The sequence below is a fragment of the Mustela erminea genome, chromosome 5 (genome assembly GCF_009829155.1).
Source record: "Mustela erminea isolate mMusErm1 chromosome 5, mMusErm1.Pri, whole genome shotgun sequence".
Classification (NCBI taxonomy): Eukaryota; Metazoa; Chordata; class Mammalia; order Carnivora; family Mustelidae; genus Mustela; species Mustela erminea.
The window spans coordinates 137,475,450-137,498,266 of NC_045618.1; the positions used below are offsets into that span (position 1 = coordinate 137,475,450).

A 22,817-nucleotide genomic window follows, 5' to 3' on the forward strand; every position below is an offset into this window, starting at 1 on the left:
TGGGTGGATGGACAAACGAAAGCTAAAATGCTCAGAGCACTTGCATTTAGTCTCAGATCTGCGGCTCTCCAGCCGTGGGAACTTGGGCAAATTATGTGGTCTTTCCTGAGCCTCAGTTTTCTCATCAGTAGAGGGGAATGGTCCCACCAACCGGCAGGTGGGAAAACCTATGCAGTGCGAGTCCTGTGGGAGGTCGATAGGAAGGGTTGCTTATTTCAAAGGCAAAATCCACGTACTCATTTACTCTTTGGTGAGGTCAGTCAGTCCACAACAGGGGGCCTGTGAAGGCTTCTTAGAAGAGGTAGGAATCAATCTTTCTGGAAGCGGGACTACCACTCCGAAAGAAGCCGGCGAGCACGGCAGAGAATGGGGAGCGGGGAAAGCAGCTGGGCAGGGTAGGGTGGACGTGATGTGAGCAGGTACAGGGAGGTGGCGATGCAGAGCCTGTGCTTGGCAGAAGCCGGGAGGGGGCTGGCCATGTCTGGAGCCAGGGTGACCTCTGTGGTAGTTTTTCTTTTCAGCAAACACACACTGAGCATGCTCTCTGCAGCCCGGCCTGGGAAGTGGGGCTGGGGGACCCCCTGTCTGCAGCAAGAGGGACACTTACCATGCACAAGTGTGTCTGAGTCATCCTCCAATGAAATACCAGTGGCAGCTCACCATAGTTCTTTGGTTCAAGGCCAGCACTCTCCCAGTGGCCCCCGACACCCCAGCCCAACTCTCCAACCTCCTTGCCCACCTCCTCCTGAACTTTTTTGTTCTGCTGTTCACATTGATCTCATTTTAGTTTCTCGTCCCTGCCAATTTCCCACCCCAGGACCTTTGCACATGTTGGAGTCTCTCTCTGCTACTACTCCAAGTTCTTCCCCTCTTTTGTTTTTTTTCCTCTCCTAGGCTAGAATTTATTTCTGAAATGCAGAATGAATATATGGCTGTAAAGGTAGGAAATCACATACAAAATATTTAAAATTGTGCAGTGGTCATTTTTAGAATAAAGTCAGTTAAAGGGAAGATCAGTCAAGCACTAGAGCTTGTGAAAGACCAGCCAGCATTTTTTAGATTGTGAGATATGCTGGGACAAACATACCGGCGTGCAGGTTTAATTCGTAGTGCCAGTTCAAGAGCATATAAGCTCCCAGCAGTCAGAGCTCTCTCAGCCTTATTGAAGCCCCCAGCATGGGTCAGACCCCCATTCCGTACCCTCAAAGGCCCCCAGGGCTATCTCTCATCATGCTCCCTGGAGCTTGTGAACAGAAATGCCAGATTGATCCAAACAGACCTCGCTTCTGCCTTCATAGACATTAAAATCTTTAATATCTAGTGGGAGAAACAGCTGTGAGTGCCGACGTGACTCAGAGCTGTTTCTCCCACTAGATATTAAAGATTTTAATGTCATGAAGGCAGAAGCAAGGTCTGTTTGAAACAGCAGCCAGTGCACGATTGCTGCCCCATAAATGATTGTTTAACGCAGAATCGATCGCAGCCGACGTAGGGGTGGGAGGGAAATTCGGACCCAGGAGCCATGGAGGTGAGTACTTTATTAAAGGGCTGCTTGGAAGATGCCGGAAAGGTAGGGGAGATCTTACAAAGATGTCATAGTTGATGGGGTATTAAAGGATGAGCAGGAGCTCATCAGGCAGGATGAGGGCATCCCCAGTCGGGCGGACAGCACAGGCAAGTGCCCGGATCACTATTTTTTAGAAAAGAGCTGGTCGTCTTCGAGATGTGAGTGAGGATGGCAGAAGACCGTAGCAGCAGCTCTCCGTGGATCACCTGCTGCATGCCAGGCGTGGCATCTATGCAACACTGTGGAGCCCTTAGGTTCCTTAGCCCCATGACGTAGGTATGACTACCCCCTTTCAATAAATGTGGTTCAGAGGAGTCGAATGACATGTCCAAGTCCCCCAACTACTCGGTGGCTGACTGTCCCATGTCACCCGTGGATAATGCTACACACCTGAGCTGACCACTGAACATTTCTGTGTGTCAGGTGTCTGCCCACCCCCATCCCGGCTCCCCAAGGCTGGTGCAGTGTCCCAGCCCCCCTCTCAAAGAGGGGTGCTTACTCGTGTGCTCCCCCTTCTGAGTCCTTACCGCACTGTAACTAGCCTTCTCTGCCAGCCTCCGCGGCGGGCTGGGTCTCCAGGACCAGCCATATGCCCAAGACACACATGTCAAAAGGGCCTGGGGGGCCTCTCGTCTCTGGGAGAGGAGCTCGGGAAGGACCAGCGGGGCCTCCGAGTCCATGTGGAACCTTCCCTGCCTGAACCCAGCAGAGGAGTGTTTGCAGCGTGTGTCTAACTGTGAGGCCCTAGGACAGTCACCTCATTGCCCTGCGTGTAGATTGGTCACATGGATGTCCATTCTGGCCACACACCGGGGAGCTGTGACCGGAGCACAAAAGGCACAGTGAGCTGTGAGTTGCTGGACACACCCAGGGTGACAGCTGGTGCCGACTCAGGCTTAGTAGTGCCACGCCAGTCAGGACCCCTCCTCTCAAACACTGGGACAGCAGGATTCACAGCGGGAAGCAAAGGAAAGGGCAAAGGGGTCCCGCCGTCATTATCTAGGTGCCCCCTAGTGGTCATGGGTGGACCCTGCAGGGACTCGCTTTCCAGGGCAGGGGCAGGGACCCGGTTCACTCTTCAGCTGAGCTTGCTAAGAGGTCCGAACCCCAGACTTGTCCTGGGGGGCTCTAGAATCAGGTAATGAATCCTAGCTTCTGCTACTCCAGGCTCCATCCCTCTAATGGCAGACCAGCCCCACCGCTGCTTTGCCCTCCAACTGGATGCCTCGCTAAACCCTGAACTCCCAGGGGACCCTGTGGGGGACATGACTTTGTAGCTCACATACTAAAGACCCAAAGCTAAGGGCTCACCAAGCGGAACTAGCAGTGCTAGTTTCTGCAGAGCCCCAGAGGGAAGTATCCCTGTCCTCATTACAGGAAACAGGCTCGGAGGAACTCCGTGTCTTTCCCAAAGACACTTTGTTACTAAGATTTGAACCTAGGTCTCTCTCCCTCTAAAGCCCAGGTACTTGCCCTGTCTCACAGCTTCCCCAAATTATCCACCAACAGCCAGCAGAACTGAGGGAGTGTTTATTAAATCACAAAACCCCCCTCCTCCTCTCCGGGAAGAGAAGATCACAGCCAGCCAAGTGGGTGGGGCTGGGGCATCTAAGCCCATCGAAACTGGACCAGGCAGGGAGGGGGCTGAGGGAGGGCAGGGGTGGGGGCTGGGGTGCACAGGAACCCCAGAACCAGGAGCACTGCCTGTTCAGATGGTGGTCTTGGGAGTTCATGAAGGTGTGGGGTGAGATTAGGAGGTCCTAGGATCCCGATTTCAGGCAGGTGAAACATTTTCCAGCCCCAGGCTGCCTCTGGGGCCTGCAGCGAGCTGAAACACCCCCTTATTGCCCAGTAGGGTTAACAATCTTTCCCAAGAAGATGATGGTGGACACGATGCTATCCCTAATACACACCAGAAAGGGTCTGTTGAGCTTGACGGAGACCGGCGTCTCCATGGGCAGCGTCTGGGCTCCGGAGCCGGCCGCCCCCTCTGTGCCTTTCTCGTCCATCTTCAGCACCGCCTCGTGCACCGCCTGCAGAAATCAGGATCGAGGTCAGGGTCACTAAGCCACTCTGGGCCACGCACAGTGAGAGACCCCGAGAGGGAAGGCCTCAGCCAGGGTGGCCCAGCAGAGTGGTAACCCGGCTGGTGCTGGCCATCCCAGGCTCCTGGATCTTCTGCTGCATTGCCAGAAGGATGCAGGACAAGCAGAGGCAGTGTGCGGGGAGCCATGAGGCTGGGGGAGCATCGCCTGCAGCAGGGGGGATGGAGTGGGGGTCGCTCTCCTTCTGTGAATGACAGGGAAGTGCTGAGAGGTATAATGGCAGAAAGGGTCTGCAGAAAGTTAGCTAGATGGAAGGGACAGGATGATGTCCCCACCAAGAAGCCCCCAGTCCTGCGCACAGTCCTCTTAGCTTCCTGGGGGATGACAAGGAAGGGACCAAATTTGGGGGGGGCGGAGCGGTGGGCATCAGGTATGATTGAGACCCCAGATCCACCCCAGGGCACCCACATCTGGGACGTGGAGATCCACCCTGCTTTTCTGCTCATACTAACACATTTCATTCCATTCTACAAAATCCTAGCAATTTTACTAGTGGGCAGCCAGCCGCCGTCAACACACGGAATCACAGCCATGCGCTCACCTAACTGCGGAATCGAGATGAGCCATGGGACTGGGTCAAGGCCCGCGGGAAAGGGGGAGTTGGCTCTGACGACCTGTGGAAGGTCTAAGTGAAAAGGAGGAAAATTCTGTCTTCCTCTTGCCTCTTCGCTCCGGCTGTGCTGCTCGCGCGGCTGGAAGATACTCCCCACACCTGTCTCTGCTCCTTGCAATCTCCCCACCCGCAATGCCCTTTTAACCTAAAGTAGGGCTGCGGATGAAGTGGGGATGGACCGTTAAATTTCAGATAAACGATGAGTATCTTCAGTGTAAGTCTGTTCTAGGCAATATTTTGGACTAAAGAAATTGGTCACTTACCTGAAATGTGAAGTTAACGGGGTGTCTTGTATTATATCTGCTCAGCCTGGGGACCCTACCCTCCACAGTCCTCTCTGCCTGTAGCAGGTGCTCTGCCTTGCTGGGAACCACAGGGCCCATGGCTTGTCCGACTCTTGGCCATGCACATGTTTTCAGCTTACTCCTAACCAGGCCGTGAGGCCTTTTGGAGGCCCTGGGTCAGACCTACACTGGCTCTCAGCCTGATAAATGTGCTAGGCCTTGATCACTGGTTTGTTGCCCAGAACTGACCTCTAAAATAGAACTAGGAACTTGATATTTCCAACTTTAAAGACTGGAAACACGAGGCTTGGGGAAGCAACATGATTGTCCCAGGATGACAAGGTTGGTTAGGGACAGAGCTGGATCAGTCCCTGGCCTGACCGGGGGAACGAGACCCGGCTGGTTCAGCTGCTGGGACAGTGGCTCCGGCCCAGGCTTGTGCGAAGGCTCCGTGTGTGTGTGTGTGGGGGGGGGCATCCAGGTTGGGCAGGCTTACCTCACCCACTTTCAGGCTCCGATGAGGGGCGATCCGGGTGAGGTCCCCATGCTCCTCAAAGATTTTGGTGATACCCAGGTGGGAGAGCGTCTTCTTCAGGTCATAGTTACCCGTGATGGAGAACCTGGGCAGGGACACATCTACGACCCTGGGGAAAGGGGCGGGACAGGTGAGAGGCCGGGTCTCCTTGGTCTCCTGGTCAGGCTGCAGGGGAGGTGATGAATGGGACATTGGTCTTCCCAGCCCTGGAGGTCTCAGACCCTCTCTTTGTCCCCACAACAAGGAGGGACTCTGTCCCGGGAACTCTGGCTCGAGAGCACCTATGCTCTCTGAACTGTGTCCCTTCTTCCTAGCATCCGCATCTGAAAAACATCACCCACAGAAACGCCCTCAAGTCCCCACTGTTTCGGGGCCCCTGTGGCTGCAGACATAGAGATGTCATTCCCCTGACAGTCCTGGCCTTGGCCAAGCCCTGAGCCTGCCCTGACCCAGCAGGCTGGATGCTGGAGACACCAAGGGCCTAGGAGCTGAAGCCAAGAAAACTGAGCTCAAATTCATTCTGACTCTCATGAACTCTGTGATCTGGAGCAAAAGATCTCATCTCCCCAAACCACTTGGGCACTCAGGAGTCCCTGACCAGCAGGTGTTTCTCCTTCCATCCTTGAGTTAGTGGCTCCGTATCTTCTGTGGGTGAGACCCGATGGGCCTCCCTGCCTGGGGGCTGGGATCAGCAGTCCTGGGACACCGGTGGGCCCTACGTTCCTGTCCCCCAGCCCTGAGCCCTGTTTCTTCTTGCCTACCCAGGACCTCGCCCCTGCCTGCATTCCTTTCTGTTCTGCACCATCCATCACAAACAGTGTCTGCCTGATCACTTTCAGGAACAGACCAGGTTCTCTGTTAACTGATGCCCAACAAAACAGGAGCAAACACATCTCCGCAGGCCCCGAGCCAACTCTCCAGCTTCCAGCCCATTCCTCTTCTTCCTTTCATAGCAGAAAGGAGTTGTCTCTGCCAGCGATCTCCGCTTCCTCCCACGACTGCCAAAGCCCACCCCACTTGGGTCTTTGCCCTCAACCTTCCACTTTCCAGGGTCACGGCTGAGCTCTGCTCACTTGACCCAAGAGACAGCTCTCCGAGAAAGGATCCCCCTTTTTCCACCTTGAAGCTTTCCAACCCAAGTCCGGCCTCCCCGCCTTCACCGGCCATGCCTTCGCTCGCCCTTTTCAGAACCATCTCCTCGTGTACCTGTACTGTCTGTGACGGTCCAAGCCTCACCGTTCTGTCCTCTTCTCTTCTGTCTTTCCTCCCACCAGAGGAAACTCGTGCAGTGTCGTGGCTTTAAATACCGACCATGGGCCCAATGACACCCAGACTTAACTTTCCACTCATTCATTCGCTCAACAAATTAAGTGCCTCCTCTGTACAAATCAGATGCTTAGAAGCATGTGTGAACAGAAGAGGCGAAACCTGTGCCCTTGGGTGCGTGCTCTAGCAGGGAAGACAGACAAGAAGGTCCGTACGATGAAAAGCAACCCATAATCATTGGTGCATAAACTGGGCGTCTGTGTATAAGCAGACAGTGCGACCAGTGGCGGAAAACACAGATCAGCTTTGGGGAATCAGCAATGCTGGAGCACAGGGAAGATTTGATAAGCTCTGAAGGAGGCAAAGGCATCAGGCAAGCTGGGTCGTTTCTTCTCCGTGAAACGAGCTGCCAAGGAGACTGGCGGTTTCCAGCCTTTGCCCTACAGTTTCCGAGTTCACAGAAGTATCTTGGGGAATGAGGGTTATGGGAGGTGAAGGAAGAGCCTCCACTCCCAGTTGACCCAGAAGTCCTGGCTTCATGTCATGTGGGCTCCATAAGGTCATATTTCCTTTAGTATTCAAATTACGATGACTTGAGTTCCTAGAGTTGGACCGGGGGACTCAGCATCCTCATGTCCAAGTTATTCTTGCCAATTTCTCATAGGGTGCAGCTCTGGGACTAGCAAGTGGGGCTTCACGTTGCCTGTGCCAAGCCCCTCTGCAGCCCTCGGGGCCGAGCTACCAGACTGGGTTTGAAGCGGGGAGGATCAGGGGATGATGACCTCCCACTTAGCCTGCTGCTTCTCCCCACTCCCCCAGCACAGCGACTTTATCTGAAGCATTCAGAAATGGAATTTCTCTTTTATGGAGCTTTTGGGTCAGTTGAGATATCCGAGATGTGTTCTGCTGTTCCTCTGAGGGTGTGTTTTGTACGGCAGAGTACCCATGGCAGCCAGCTCCATCCTAGCATCCGATCTACCTCCCCTATAACCCTCCCCGGCTCCCGACAGTGTGTCAGCCAGGGTGGAGGCTCTCAGTAAAGACTTGTTGGGTGGAGAACAGGGGTGAGGGCGAGGTGGAAGAGAGAGAGAGTGCAGAGGAGGGAGGAGGTCACCCTGACACTGCTCCTACCCAAGTTGACACTGCCAAGTCCCCAGCCGGGACCCTTCTCAAGACAATCGAATGGTAAGCAAGTGCCTGAGAAGAATTTTGTTGGCTCATCTTAAATCTGTTTCACTTAAAATATTGATTCACTTTCGTCCTTCAACTATTACTTGTATAACTTATTTGGGACATGCTTTGCTGGTTTTGTTTTGACATTAGAGTTGAAACATGATTCCGTGTACAATAAACAACTCCCTCTGACAGCCCGTGTTTGTCCTTGTGGTTCCTCTCTGTCTGGGATCCCGTCGCTCCTCTTCGATCAACACACACCACTGTTCAACCCTGAAGACTGAGCTCTGATGCCACCTGCTCCTGGAGCTCCCTCTGCCACCACCACTGAGCTCCGTGGTTCTGGTCTGTCCACTCCACTTTCGTGACACATGTGTCTCCCTCTAACAACAAGGGCTTCACTTATATGCCTGTGACTTGTTTTCTGGTCTACCTCCTACCAAAATGCAAGTTCATTACAGAGCCCAGAATAGGACATGGTGATGGGGTCAGAGCTCAATAAATCTGGGCCAGAAGAAGCAAAGAGTATAAGGGAAGGCAGGAAGAAGGAAGAAGTTGCCTATGCCAGACACCCTCGTACCTCCGTGTGACTAATTTCTTCCATCTGTCAAGAGTGTCCCTCTTCAAGGCCGCCTCCACATTCTTCATTTTGCCCTCATCAGGAAGGATGAAGGTGGCAGTGATGGTGCCCTGGTAGGGCATTTCCAGGATGGTGCAGGACAGCTGTCTATCGTAGCCTGTCTCATACATGCCCCCATGAAACATCATGGGCACTTTCACTCGCTCATTTCCATCCAGAATGAAGTCTTCCTCTTTAGTTGCTTTTGGATCAAATTCCTGCTGCCACCTGGCTTAGGAGTGAAGAAGGACAAAGTGGCATAAGTGTCCTGAAAGGGAAGAGCTGACTGGGCCCAGCTAACCACTGGTCTCTGTCCACATGAATCCAAGGAGGGCATTTGGATACTCTGGGATGTGAGGGCAGGTCTCCAGGAATCCTTGCTCTTTGTACCGTGCCCTGGAAACTCCTGGTAAGATGGCCATGGGTTTGGTTGTCAGCTCCCAAAGAACCCACAACCAGGATTGCTAAACTGAGAGGGGACCCGTGGACTGCCTGAAGCCCAGCTGCTCCTGAGGCTGAGTGAGCCTGTGGACTGGGTTCCAGCAGAAGGGGCTGGGTAATACTTAGTGCGAGTTATCTGGGTCTGGTGTGAGTGAAAAACACTCTATTCTAAAGTTAGTCCTGGAGTAGCTGCTCTCATGTAAGAATGAGAAAACCAAAGGAATAGGCTGCCCTTGGGAACCCGCTAAAGAACAGCAAACACTCAAAGCTGGGTGTTTAGACTCTTACTTTTTGACCCTGAGAACTCTTTGATGCCATTGGACATAAACTCTGACCTGGGTCTTTTCACACCTGCCAACCTCAGAGACCCCAGTAGGGGGACTTGAGAGCCAAGTCCCTGAACTCAACTCTGGTTTCACTGTTCTAGGATGACTTTAGATGGGTGTCTTAACCTCTCTGGTCTTCAGTGCCCTTGCCTGAAGAAAGAAGATTTTGATGGGTACTTCATATGCTTTGTGGCTGAGTGGGAAAGGCAGCACAGCTCAGTGATCTTGTACAGTGAGTGTTGAGTGGATGCCAGTCATCAACAGCACCACTGTTGCCATTGCTTTTACAATCTAGGTGATGCAGCGACTTTGGAAATTTCCAGGTTCTCCTCCCTCTGCTCTTTTCTTCTATGTCATCAGTCTCGCTGGATTTGGGGAAAACTCGACTTCCATATTCAGGACCATGTCCCTGACAGCCCAGCAGTGATCTTGCCTGACCTGAGGGCTGTTGGCCTCTGATTCTAACCCATGCTGGCCAACCTTTGTGTGTGCATGGGGCAGGAGAGTGTGGTCGGGCAAGGGGGTGGGGGGAGGGATAAAGCTTGGATTTGGGAATACTTTTCCATTTCCTTTTTTAGTCTCACACCCTCAGACTTGGGGAATCTATGGAATGTGACAAGACCAATGCATCCACCAAAGTGAACATCATCATCACCATCTACACCATCACCATCCTAGGTATCTACTTGGAGTAACATAAAGTGCACAGCCTATGGGTCAAGAGAAGCGAGTTCTAGTCCTGGTTTTGTTACTCTAAGTCTCTCCATGTTACAATTTCCTCATTTAAGAAATGGGAAAAGAATGTCACTCCAACCTCTACAACCAGTGCTGTGTTAGGATAATCAGTAATATGAAAATGCACATATGAAGAATAATGGGGACTTCCCCAAATTCATTTCTCATGCATTTTTACTTTGATTACCAACAACTGTCCTATGAGTTATATATAAAGGCACTCATTTTACATGGGACAGGTAGGGTTCTGAAAGATTAATTACATATGAATTCAAGGTCACAGAACAAGCCTATGGCCAACCAGATCTTTAATCCAAGTCTACTAGAAATTCTTCCCTTTCTATACCAATATGCCCCAAGCCTTACCTCGAAAGAAAATACAATTTGTAAGAAGCATCACAGTGCCAGGGGCTATATTCTTGATCAGGTTATTGATTTTCCCCTGGGTTTTCTGACTGACATAATCATTGATCTGCTTCCGACTGTCTCCCAAGTTCTGGAAGTTGGTGGGGACAGTGTCTGCATTGTACAGGTTCTTGGCCTCTGTCAAAAACTGCTTCTGTGGCTGCAGCTTCTGGTCAATGAACAAGGTGTTTTTAAGGTCCAGTTCGAGGTCCTTGCTCCCCTGGTTCATCCTGTAGATGAGGTAATGAAAGCCCTCATGAAGGTCTCTCTCTGGCATATTCCTGAAGCTGAAGCCCCTCTTGATCTCATCCAGGGTGGAGTCCTGGGCACCCAAAGACAGCATGGAGAAGGCTGCAGAAATGCTCAAGGGGGAGAAGAAGATGTTCTTGTTGGGGCTATTGGAGGCCAGCTTCCTATAAAGGTTGCAACTGAAGTCTGTGTTTCGCTTTGTGAGCTCCTGGGCTGCCCTCCTTCCCTTCCATGACTGGATCTGGCTTGCAGGTCCACGATACTTAGGAGTGAAGTCGGACTTCAGAAGACCTTCCACAGTGAGAAGGCCAGCCAAAAGTAGGCTCAGGCCCAGCATGGGGTTCATTTTCCTTAGAGATTGTCCTGTTGAGTAGTAGACTTGAGGTTAGCAGAGAAAAGAACAAAACAACCCCAGTGCCCCATATTACCTACAAGGAAGACCAGATGAAGGCAGCAATACAGTGACTAGCATGTGATATACATAGCAATTTCTAGATTCTTTGGCACCCGTCTTAGCATTTATGCTTTGCAATCACCATGGCAATTAGAAATGGCTGTCCCCCTTTCATCGAGAGGGCTGAGTGTAGAAGATAGCTCTTGATTTTGTACTCTTCTCCCCTGGCTTATGGTGATAGCATCTCAATTCCTTTGACCAACTGCTCCCTCCACCCCATTGGATCATAGTAAGAATACCCCACAGCATGGGCATGTGACTGGGGCTAGGCCACCAGAATACTCCATCCACTGCCACACTGATTGGTTAAGGAATGAGAATGACCAGAATCAGATCAGAGTCTTTCCCTGCGAATGCACAGGACTCTTAACTCTGGAGTGTATGGCTTAATGATATAGTCCTAGAACCAAATGTGGTTATGGCTCCCATATACAGAAGGCCAGAAGAGAGAGAAAGAGAGAAAGAGAGAAACAGGGAGACAAACTTAGTGACATCTTTGGAATTCCTGGATCAAACTTTACCTGAAGCTCACACATTTCTGTTTCTCCAAGTCATAAGAATCAATACATTTGCCTTTTGGGGTTGGCTGGTTTGAGTTGGATTATTTCCTTACAACTAAAAGAATCCTGACTAATTTGTAGAAATAAAGCCCTTTGTACAGAGAGAAACCAGGTCTCTAATAAACCTCTTTCCCTACACATTTTCCAAGAAAGAGAGGCAGTGTTGTAGAGAGGAAAAGCCAAATCTTCTGGCTCTAGGATTGCTGCTCCTTCCGCCACTTCTCAGCTCAGCCTCTCCCAACAAGACTGAGTTTTTTTTTGGGGGGGGAAGGGACAAAAGTTTCATTTTTTGTTTTCCCTTCATTTCTAGCCCTAAGGGTATAGAGAGCTGCCAAAATTATGATATTCTAAAAAACCTGTTCATTTCTCTAGTTGGACATGGCACAGTCAATGATTTTTACACCAATTTCTGTGTCAAATGAAAGCAGATTTCTTTGCTTGATCCTTTGCAATCTTATGTATTCTCCTGTACGTTACATCTCTGTTTACCTACAATCCATGGGAAATGGTGCAGTCTCAACAGTAAAGGCTACTTGTGATTGCCTCAGATTGGGGTCCTGAGAAACAGAGCTCGCAATGAGGATTCTAGCATTGCCTTTATGGGATAAGCTCCTCAGGAAGTGAGGGAAGCAGAACAGAAAGGGAAGGAACTGAGCAAGGTTGTGGCTCCACATAATATGGAGTCTTGGCCTGATCTGCAGGAGAGGGCCCTGGAGCATCAGCCACAGAGCAGCATTGACCCTGTGAGACCAGGGCGCAGGCCTGTTGGACAGCGCTCAGGTGCTATGGTCAGCGGCCCAGGAGACCAGGGCTGGGGTAGAACTTCTGGGGTCCATTAGATCCTACCCAGCAAAAGCAATTTTCTGGATTTGGGAGGGAAGCTGTGAGCTTTTAGCAACTAACCCTCACATCCCCGCCAGCCTGGGGGAAATGGGCCCACCACGAACAGGGTCCGTGCAGCTAAATCCCTGGGGCCCGACATGGAGGAGGCTCTTTCCAGTTGACTGAATGAGAGAATGAATGAATGCCGGCGTGGGACCCATGCCTGGCTTGCCCCAAATCCCCAAGTTCTTTGTGCCCTCAAACCCTTTATGCCAGGTCCTGTGGACACAGCCCTCAGCACAGCGGACAGGGTCTGCCGAGACTCTGACCCAGGGTCTGAGAATTCTCATGGATCCTACCTGTTGCTTCCATCTTCTTAATGGACTTTACTTCTCTAGGGGCCTCAATTTCCTCAAACAGTCCATATGGCTCAGGGCCAGGGCCCCCGCCCCAGCTCCCAGGGGGTGGTCCAAGAGCTGGGCCCAGTCCTACTAGGTCATAGTGAGGTTCAGCCCTGAGAGCGGTTCAGGGAGGGGCACATGACTTCAGTGTTCCAAGGAAGGTGAATTTTGGGGCTCTTTGCTGGCCTATTGGGGTGCTGCCTTCTCTCTTTCTCTGGATGTCCCGGGCAGAAAGGTATGGAAGCAGGCAGGGTTTTGCAGAGAAACTGGATCTGGGGCCACAGAATAGGTGAACCCAGAGCACACCCAGCCCCTAGACTTCCGGCGGTGCTAGTGTGAATTACTGTCAGCTACTGGAGACTAAAATCATCCTAACAAATACACGTGCATATAAAAAAAAAATCTCAGGACTACCAGGCAGGGATCTGATCCCACACACCTCTCTGCTGTGTGACACCGGAAAAGGACGCCCCCTCTCTGAGCTCAGGTGATCTCTCAGCACCTTCCACTGCTAATGACATAGATTCTAGCAAAAACTATAGCTGGGGATGGACAAGAGCTCTGGGGGCTGTATGAAGATAGGTTATAGAAGACAAGGTTTGTGAAGTCCCTGAGGATGTTTCAGATAAAGGAAGAAAATTAAAAATGGAAAGGGTTCGCTCTCACAGGTTACCAGGCTGGACTGTTTATAGAGTCGGCCTGGTTTAAAAATAGAAACTTCACTTGTTGGGATGAGCCCTGGGTGTTGTACGGAAGTGATGAATCACTGAATCTTACTCCTGAAACCAATACAACGCTCTATGATAACTAGCTAGACTTTAGATAAAAATTTGGAAAAAAAAGAAAGAAAAGTAGAAGCTTCTTGTATTCAGAGTAGATTGCTGCCTGCACGGGAGCTAATTCCTAACACTGGGGAGTGGAGAAGTTAGCTACCTCTGTCGAGGAGGGGAGAGAACATTCCCAGCAGTAGGTTCCCCACCAGTTAGGTGAGACGCAAACCCTGTGGACAACCTTCTGGGAGTGGTGTGTGGGTCTGGGCAGAGGGCCAGAACTTGGAGCAGAGGAGGGAAGCTGCTGGAAGCTTTTGGTGCCCGTACACACACACACACACACACACACACACACACACACATTTTATAGTGATGCCCCATCAGTGGCCCCTAAAAGTGTTTTCCACTTCTCCAAGTTTTTGGAACAAGCACTGATTATGGAATTAAAAGTCTGGATATTGGTCCTCTCCTGCTTGTGTGTCTGTGAGGTGGCCCAGAAGAAGTCTATTAAGCCTTTCCAGCCTCAGTGTCTTCATCTGCCCCACGAGTTCCAATGGTCTAGCCTTTCTTTTCCCAAGCAGCCCACACTGGCCCCATTTCTGGGCCTCTCCACCCATCATCACAGGCTCTAAACTCAATTCAAACTTGTCAGATGTGTACCAGCCCCAGATACCTGAGGAGGCTAACTTTTATTCTGTTCATTAAAATAGCAGAGCAACTGGTTATTTCCCAATAAATTGATAGGCTGCCCACGTTGAGCAATTCTTTGTTGGTTTTTAGTTTGGAGGGCGCACGCACACATGTGTGTGGGGTTTAGTGTGTGTGTATGTGTGTGTATGTGTGTGGTTGTGACCTTCATAAGATAAATAAACACAATCAGGAAGAAAAAGGGCAAGATAGAACCTGAGCCTGGTGGGGGCCACATGGGGCGGTAAAGCTACCACCTGCCTTGCCAGTCCTCTCTGACTCTCCTGCTCCCACATTCCCTTTCCATTTGGGGTATCAATTCCTTCCTCTTACAAACATAAGAAGTAGCATGGTCCTCCTGAAGACAGATCCAAGCCGGGCGAGGAGCCCTCTGAGCGAGCAGCCCAGGTGCCCTGCGTCTGCCCTCGGAGGGGTCCCCAGGAAGGAGCTCTGCTTTCGCCTCCAACGCCGTCCCAGTGGGCTTTGTAATGGGAGAGCAAAGAGACTGAGGCGTGGGGAGAGGGGTAGGATAGCGCTTTCAACACGAATGCCAGGAGTCCGTTCGTCCTTACTCTCCCTGGTAGTTTGGAGCAACAAGAGCAGCAAATGGGGCACACACAGAAATCAGAATCACTCCGTGCATGGTGTTTGGGGCTCCACGCTCCTGCCGGGCAGGGAAAAACTTATGCAGTGTCCGCCCTCAAGTCAGTAAGACTAAAAAGCTTAGGGTGCCCTGAACAAGCCCCCTTCCCTAGTGGCTGGTTCCCTAATGAGTGACTGCCAGACACAGTGCCCCCCGCTCAGTGAGGGGTCTCTCCCTGCACAGGCTGGACAGTGGTGCCCTGCCCTGCGAAGCCCCAGGCCCTCTGAGACCCCGGTTTCCCTCCAGTCCTTTCCAGAGCTCTCCACGGAGGGCACAGCCCTTGCATAAACTCAGTGCCCACCCTTGGACTGCAGGGCCCGAGGGCCCCTTCCTAAAGATGTACCTTGGCACCCCCAAAAGACCAGCACCGAAGCCCTGGGCTTGTGGACATATCCCAGCTATGCACTGGGGTCCGCCTACTTTAAGGGATGGATATTGTTTTAAGGGGAGATCGCGCTAGATATATTAGACGTTATTTTCTGGAAACGGGTTTAGAATGAAGTCGTGGTAAGACAGATCCTCCCTCCCCTGCAGGACAGGAGAGGAGACCTGGGAACAAATCCCAATGGGGATTGCAATAGACTTCGTCCTCCATTCTGGGAAACTAAGAGGGTGGGGCACGAGACCATCGTCTTATCCCTACATTTGCCCTGGAGATTTCTGCCTTCATTCTTTTAAAAAATATTTGAAGCCTTCACGAGGGGCCCGCCCACAGTCTTCCCTGGAGCCCACATCTGGAGCTCTCTTTCCTGAGAGGCAGTGTCCCCAGCCAGACCCACAGACTTCTCCAAATCCTCGAGCACTTTCCACGTCTTTATATGGCCCATTCCTCCTGCCTTCAGTGACCTCATTCCAGGATGAGGGAGTGCATGGTTGGGAAGGCTGAGCCATTGTCAAGTTTGGGGCCACTCATGCCATAAAGGAGAAAGGGAGACCCAGCAGACAAGGGAGCTCTCTGAGGTCACGCTGCGCATTTTGATGCATCAGAGTGGAAATCAGCTCAATTAGGGCAATTCTACAACAGCATGTGGGACTGGCTCCTCCGCCTTCCTTTCTTCCCCCAAATCAAGAGTTGGTAGCGATAGCTTCTGTCCTTGGTGAGAGATAAAGACAAACAAACAGCTCATAGACAAGGCTGAGCACAGCCTGAGCCCCAGGGCAGGGGCAGACCTGAATGGGAAGGACCTCCTTTTTCTCCTGGGACAACCCCCAATCCACTCCCACCAAGGATTTTCCTTTAGAAAAGCACTAGGGGGGCAACATCCGTGAAAATGAATCAGGGTTCACCAAAATGCCCAGCACACTCTTCAAGAGAGGGGTTTCCCTGATTTGGAGAGCCTCCAGAATTTCCTGCAAGACACCCACCCTGGGACTGCAGGCTGTCATCCCAGCTTTGCATGGGTTAGACAAGAAAACCAACCAACCAACTGACCGACAAGACCGGATACTCACAGCACATTCAGGAGAAATCCACTGAGGCAGCCAAATGGATCTGTTTTTCTTGCTTTATTATTTATACTTCCATAGCCTCTCGGTAAAGTAGACCAAAGGCCAATAAAATTAGCCAGCCTGAGTGGGCAGGTGATGGGGACTCTGGGAGAAATGGCCACACCGCTTCCTCGGGGGCTTCTCCTCATCCCTGGAGGCAGCCCCGTGATATTTAGACCACGCCTGCTGGGCTGTGGCTTTTCTAATGAAGTCTATTTACAACTTTTGCAACGAGTGCATTTCCCAATCACTGTGGGTCTGGAACCTGGACTGTTCCACAGGTAGATTACTATGAAATGGCCAACCCAAACACCGCCGCTGTCATTGATGGGAAGAGGTTGACAGCTGGGTTTCTTGGGGGTCATTCCCATTCTCCCCCATTTCTTTCTTTCGCTATTTTTCCATCCTCTACGACAGGCAGTTCCATTACTTCAGCTGGCATAGAGTCCTTTGGCGGGGAAGAGAAGCAATGAAATAGTTTCTGTTGGGGATAAGCAAGAATCCAACACTCACATCAAAGTTTGCGATCCTTCAAGAAAATGACAAATTGCTTTCTGCCTGCTTGTTGCACCGGAGTAATGAGAAGATGGTTGGTTTTCCCCTTCTGACTCTTCCGTGTTTTCCAATTTGGCTTTAAGGAACGGGTATTCCCTAAGAATGAACTTTTAAAAGATTTAAAATAAACTAGAATTTTTATCCTTCAAACCCTCTGATCCCAGGAGGGAAGAGTGATGAGCCCAATGCACCTGCTTATTTTTTTTAAGGATTTTATTTTATTTTATTTTATTTTTTTAAGAGAGAGGAAGAGAGAGAGAGAGAGAGAGAGAGATCATGCAAGCAGGGGCAGAGGGTGAGGAAGAATCTCTTCACACTGAGCATGGAGCCCAACACAGGGCTCGTTCTCACAACCCTGAGATCACAACTTGAACTGAAATCAAGAGTCAGACGCTCAGCCGACCAAGCTGCCCAGGTGCCCCCACACCTGCTTGCAGTTCGGCATCCTTTAATTCTAATGAGCAGAAAAATCATGCAAATATTCCTTCCCCGCTTGGTGACATTCCCTAACAGGTCCCATGTGACCACAGTACCAGGAGGGGTGGACAGTGTTTCTCCTTCTTCGGGATGCGACTTTTAGAAGAGACATGACTCGCATCCCCAAAGCCATACAGTGAAGTTGGCCCAGCGAAGCCTTCTGGAAAAGAGGGGACCCTGGCTCTGCCCTAGGCCTGGGTCAACCACATCCTGATCCACTCACAGAGCAGAGCCCCCCAGGCCGTGGAGACATGGGGGTCCTGAGTTGCCAAGATTAGGAAGAGCCCCTGCGGGAGGCCAGGAGCCCCTACTAGGCTCCTCGCCCCCTAGTAGCAGGCCCAAGAGCCCCTGCAGGAGGCCACCTTCCCTCTGCCAGGGAGGCCTGCATCTGGGCCAGATCCCCTGAGTGACTGGCCAAGGTGGGAGGGCTCACTGTTGGGCTCTGTTCACTGAGGGGTACGGGGTGGGGAATGTGGCCGTGGTGGCAGAAGGGGCGGAGGCGAGGGCTGTGGTCTCATCGCGATGGAGGCTGAGATGCAGCCCGGCAGACGCTGACCTAGAATCTGGGGCTGTGCCCTGGTTTGGGAGGGAAGAACCCTTCTTGGTAATGACAGGGCGACACCCGTGTGAGTCTGTGGCTCACACCCACCGGCCTGCCACAGACCCACTCTGCTCCGGGCCAGACTCCCATGGGAGACGCACGGGTGAGGCCAGGGAGGGACCATGGGTGGGGCCAGGCAGGTTGGTTGCTGAACAATATGGGACTATGCTGGGAAGGCCTCAGCTCAGACCAGGAGGCCACAGTGGAGGGGAACCCCCAAGGGAGGCCAGGCCCTGAATCTTAGTGACCAGCTGCCCATGCCAGCCAGGGGTCCTAATCAGCTGCCGGAGAGCCGTACGGAGGTGGGTGCTGGTGGAGAGCACAGCCCCTTCTCAGCACCCATCAAGGGGCCACAGCCTAGACTCGGGGCTGTCCTGACCACCCTTAGCTGGGAACACTCATGGATTTGGGCCTGGCGTCCATCGAGGGCTAGGAGGGTAAAGGTGATTGTCGGGTCTGGGGACACTGCAGCGAGCAGACAGATGAGAGACAGTGGCGTGTGGCTGGAACATGGCCCGAGAGTGTTTTTGTGCAACAGCCGTGTGTCTGGAGGATGGGGGAGCAGGGAGCTTCCAGATGCCCCCTTGCTCTCCGGCTGTCCCAGACGCCAGGCCTGTGAGGGACCTAGGAACAAGCAGTGACCATGACAGGCAGTGACTCCCGCATCACAGGTCTGCTGGAACATGGGCGAGCACAGAGATAGAGCCAAGCTCAGTGAAGGCTTCCAGAATGCATTATTACAAAATACATTTGCTGATACGTATTTTTCACGTCGACTTTGTAAGTTGGGTGCTGTTAGACCCATTCCCCATGTGAGAAAACTGAGGTTCACTTAGCCAGATTAGTAGCAGACCCAAGACTAAACACTCAGACCTTCTGGTTCCTAATCCCTTGTTCTAGCCACAGGTCTGGAAGAACATAAATGAGATCAGTGGCCACAGTATCTGCACACCTAGCCCAGACAGTGTTCCAGGCCGTGAGGCCAGGCACAGAGGAGGGAACAGAACATCTTTCTATTTGAATGGTAACCTCGGCCCTTGGTTCTTTCCCCTAAGACACACAGGTGCACGCACACGCACGTGCACCTACATGCACACACACGTGCACACACACATTTCTTGCTCCTCCCAGGCTGCAAGCCCTCTTCGTGTCCTGGTCCTACAGTCCCAGGTTTTCAGGCAGGCTCTTCTAGACCCCCTGTTCCCACAGCCTCATCTGCAACCTGGGTGGGCTTCGGCTCAGGACCTGCCACACCTGCGTCTGTCCCCTCCTCCCTCCCCCACCCACTGGCCCAGCCTGGCCAGGAGGCCTCTCTTGGGTCCTCATCCCGAGAGCAAACTGCCTGGGAGTTCCCTTCCTCCCTGCCTAGAAGAGCCCAGGCCTGCTTTTCTGCCACCATCCCACACAGCACCTAGCACTTTGCGAGGTCTATTGTGGGAGCTCTGTAGGTCCACCAAGAGAGGCCCAGCTAGCTAGGACCTGAGTGTTTGGCACCCGGGTGAACTCACAGAGCACGGCGAGGGCACGCCGCTCAGAAATCAGGATGATACACTCCATTCCACGCCCTGGTTCCACGGCCCTGATCTCTGTAAGGTCTCTGAACAGAACCATCCTGCCCAGATTCCTTCCCTGGGACAGGAGGGGCCTGGCACAGCTGTGGATCACCAGCTGCCCCGCGCACACACTTACTTGGCCGCTGCCTCACTTCCCAGATGGAGGCTGGGTTCAGTTCCCGCACCCTGGCCTCCCTCAAGCTCTAGGAGGTCTGGAACCCACAGGCCTGAGTCTGTGCTCCAGGGTCCAGACGTTGCTGACCTGTCATGCACAGGTGACTGGGGAAGCCATACCTGGCTCTGGATCTCAGTTTACCTACCTGTCCAGTGGGGGAGCAGGGGGAACGCTGCATCTCTGGTTGCCTGAGGCCAATCTCTTAGCAGTTACCCTTGAGTCAGTTGCATTTAAACAAACTGTTAGGTCCATTATTAAACGAAACGAGACTGAGACAAAATGAAAGTTATTTAAAGCTTTATTTAAAGCCAAGTATTAGAAGTTAGACTGATTGATCAGGGGAATGAGACTGAAACAAGGTGAAAGTTCTGCAAAGCTCTATTCTATGCCAAGCATTAGAAGTCAGACTGACCGGCCAGGGCCGTCTCTGAGGAGAGCGACCCCTCCCAGTCTCACAGACTAACTTTAAGAGCAAAAGTCTGGCCACACATGGGTGGCCAATGAGATTGTAGTCGTGTTAGGTCACACGCAGGTGGCCAATTGAATTACAATTTATCCTATAGTAGCTGTTTGACCTAACCTATTACTCTGGTCAGAATTGGTGCTCAAGGTTGGTGCCCAAAAGGCGGGGTTTACATTCTTTGGTGGTTAGGGAAAAAGTATGTGTGTTTCTTACTGATTGGATGTCTCCACCTGGCCAGACTCGTCCTTGTATCCTGGGCTCTGTTATCAAGAACTGGCTGACCTGGCCTTGTTTTCTGGGCTCTGTTATTAGGAACTGGCTGACCATATTTTACTGGTTCCCCAGACTTGCTTTTAAGTAAGTTCCTCTTGGGGGGAGGGGGGCAGAGTCAGTTTAAGTTTTACTTGCACAAACAACAAAATGGCTTTTAACTAAGATGGAGTCGCTCTGGCTAAATAGGTCCTTACACAAACCTTAAGTCTGTGCTTAATGATGTCCTAGGGGCGCCGGGGTGGCTCAGTGGGTTAGCCATCCCACTCTTGGTTTGAACTCAGGTCATGATGTCAAGGCCATGGGTTTGAGCCCTACCTCGGGCTCCATGCTCAGCTGGGGAGTCCGTTTGAGATTCTCTCTCTCCCTCTCCTTCTGCCCCTCCCCCCCACTGACGTGTACTCTAAATAAATAAGTAAATAAATAAAATCTTTAAAAAGAAATGATATTCTAGCCAGGACTAGAGTCTGGTGTAACAGCAGAACAACAGAAGGTATAGAAACAGAATGTTTCAGAAAAATCTTTTGGAAGGATAGCTGCAAATTGCAAGGAAAAAAAGAGAAAAAAGAAAAAGAGGTCCCTAGTTCAATGTTCCACGGCACACACATATGCACACACACACATTTAATTCTTACTAGTTTATGACTGTCGGAATGCCCATAATGCAGATTTAAAAACTGAGGTTAGAGATCATGCATGTGTTGAGTATCACATTGTTATTAAGTAGATGGACGACCTCATCAGAGTATCTTAATATAAAAGAAAAAGATAACTGTGGATACCGTTCGTGGAGCGAGTCTGAGAGAGATTGAGAAAAAGCAGGGGCAGTCTGTAGCCGCGTGTAAAGCCTTCGCTTAAACGTTTGCAGAATTTGCCCTAGTAGCCCTTCTGCTTCCACGTGACCCGGCAGCCACAGGACACCTCACTGCCCCCCCCACCCCGTTCTCCAATTCTGAGCCAGTCATTTGGCTCCACCTCTCACCCCTTTCCTGCCGTCTTCCAAAGCAGTCTCCTGTCTGAGGCTGACTGCCCGAGTTTGGGTTGAAACACCGATCAAGTGTCTACAAGGTGTCAGGTGCCGTGCAGGGTCAAAGAACCCACATCCTCCCTTGGGAGCTCACAGGCCATGAGGGGGATGGCCCCCCAAGGGAGCTCTGTGACCGAGGCCTGAGCAGACCGTTGCTAATATCCAGTGGAGAGAAACTTCTTAGCCAGCAGGGAGAGGAAGGAAGTCTTGCTGGAGTCGGTGATGCCTGTCTTTCTAAAAGGAGGTCAGAGCCTTTGCTCCAGCAACCCCGGCACGGTGGCAGCTGGAGAAAGTGTGGCCATAACAAAGCCACAGGAACGTATGGAAGGTGCCCAGGTGACAGCTGGCCTCAGGGAGTGCTCCCTCTCCCAGGTCCCCCAGAGCAAGCTGAAGGAAAATTTCAGCATATGCGTACCAGGCACGTAGCTGAATCCTATCTACTTCTTCCCACAGAGCTTCTGCGGGCTTTTCTGCAAAATGCTTCATTCATTTTGCACCTGCCTAGAAACCGGGCCCAGGAGGAAGGCGGAGCCTTTCCAAGTTCCAGATGCTTTCTTGGTGGTGGGGCAGTGAGCAAGAGGGAAAAGCAGAGTGATCTCACTTGACCTGACCACCCCCCTCTCCTGCCTTCTTGCCACACTCTTATCACACCGGGCTTGGGGACAGCAGGAGGAGAGAGGGCAGGGACTTGCCCCAGCCTAGGACAAGGGAAGGAGGGTAGACGGAACAGCCCAGAATGCTGGTGAGGGACAGGCTCACCATTCCCTGTCACCATCAGAGATGCACATCGAGTCAAGGCAAAGCCTCCGAAGAAAAAGCAACACTCTACTGTCAAGGAGGCATGATGTCGATGTAGAGCACAGGTCCTGGAGTCAGAGAGGCCTGGGTTCTAGTCCTGGTCAGTCACGTGGGAGCTGGGCCACCCACTCAGCCCACTTCACCTCTCTGGGCCCCTGTTTCTATCTGTTCGATGGGGTCATAGAACCCCCTGCTTTGCCCACTGCGAGTGGGTGGCCATCCTCTGAAATGCAGTAATCAATGTGAGGGTGGTTCATGAATAATAATTAATAGTAACAGCATAATTAATAATAATAATAGTAATAGTGAGCACGAGGAGCACCTAATTCCGCTTACCCATGTCACACAGGGCTCATCGCGTCCATCCTCTGGCATCTGGAGAGGGAGCGTTGGGTGTTCAATACCACAGGAGGCCCAGTGGCCGGTAATTCTTCCCACTCCGGGGAAAACGAGCCGTAAATAACAGAGCAGACAGCAACGACAGAATCTGAAGGAAGGCGGAGCCCTGTAAATAGTTGAGCTATTTACCAGTGTAAAGACAGGGAAAGATGTCTCTTTTTGGGAAAATACTAGATGATTTATGTGCTACGGTGCAGTTAGGGATGAGAAACACCCATTTCTGGGCATTTAGACGTTTGGGGAAACAGAAAGGCTGTCCACCTAAGATCCCGAGCCATGGGACTGGGGGACCTGAGCCCTGTGGGTGTGGAAGTGGTGAGAAAACAGTGAAGACTGTGCATCCGTTCTCCAGGAAT

At 51.8% G+C, this 22,817-nt stretch overlaps 1 protein-coding gene across 1 annotated transcript; it reads right to left on the reverse strand.

The window, feature by feature from the left end:
- Nucleotides 1-3,079: 3,079 nt before the first annotated feature.
- SERPINA12 (serpin family A member 12) lies at nucleotides 3,080-16,315 on the reverse strand. Its single transcript, XM_032345158.1, has 5 exons — nucleotides 16,108-16,315; nucleotides 10,031-10,681; nucleotides 8,124-8,394; nucleotides 5,066-5,213; nucleotides 3,080-3,600 (listed from the first exon to the last, which is right to left on the reverse strand). The coding sequence occupies exons 2-5, from the start codon at nucleotides 10,662-10,664 to the stop codon at nucleotides 3,409-3,411; spliced, it is 1,245 nt and encodes a 414-aa protein (XP_032201049.1). The 5' UTR covers nucleotides 10,665-10,681; nucleotides 16,108-16,315; the 3' UTR covers nucleotides 3,080-3,408.
- Nucleotides 16,316-22,817: the final 6,502 nt, after the last annotated feature.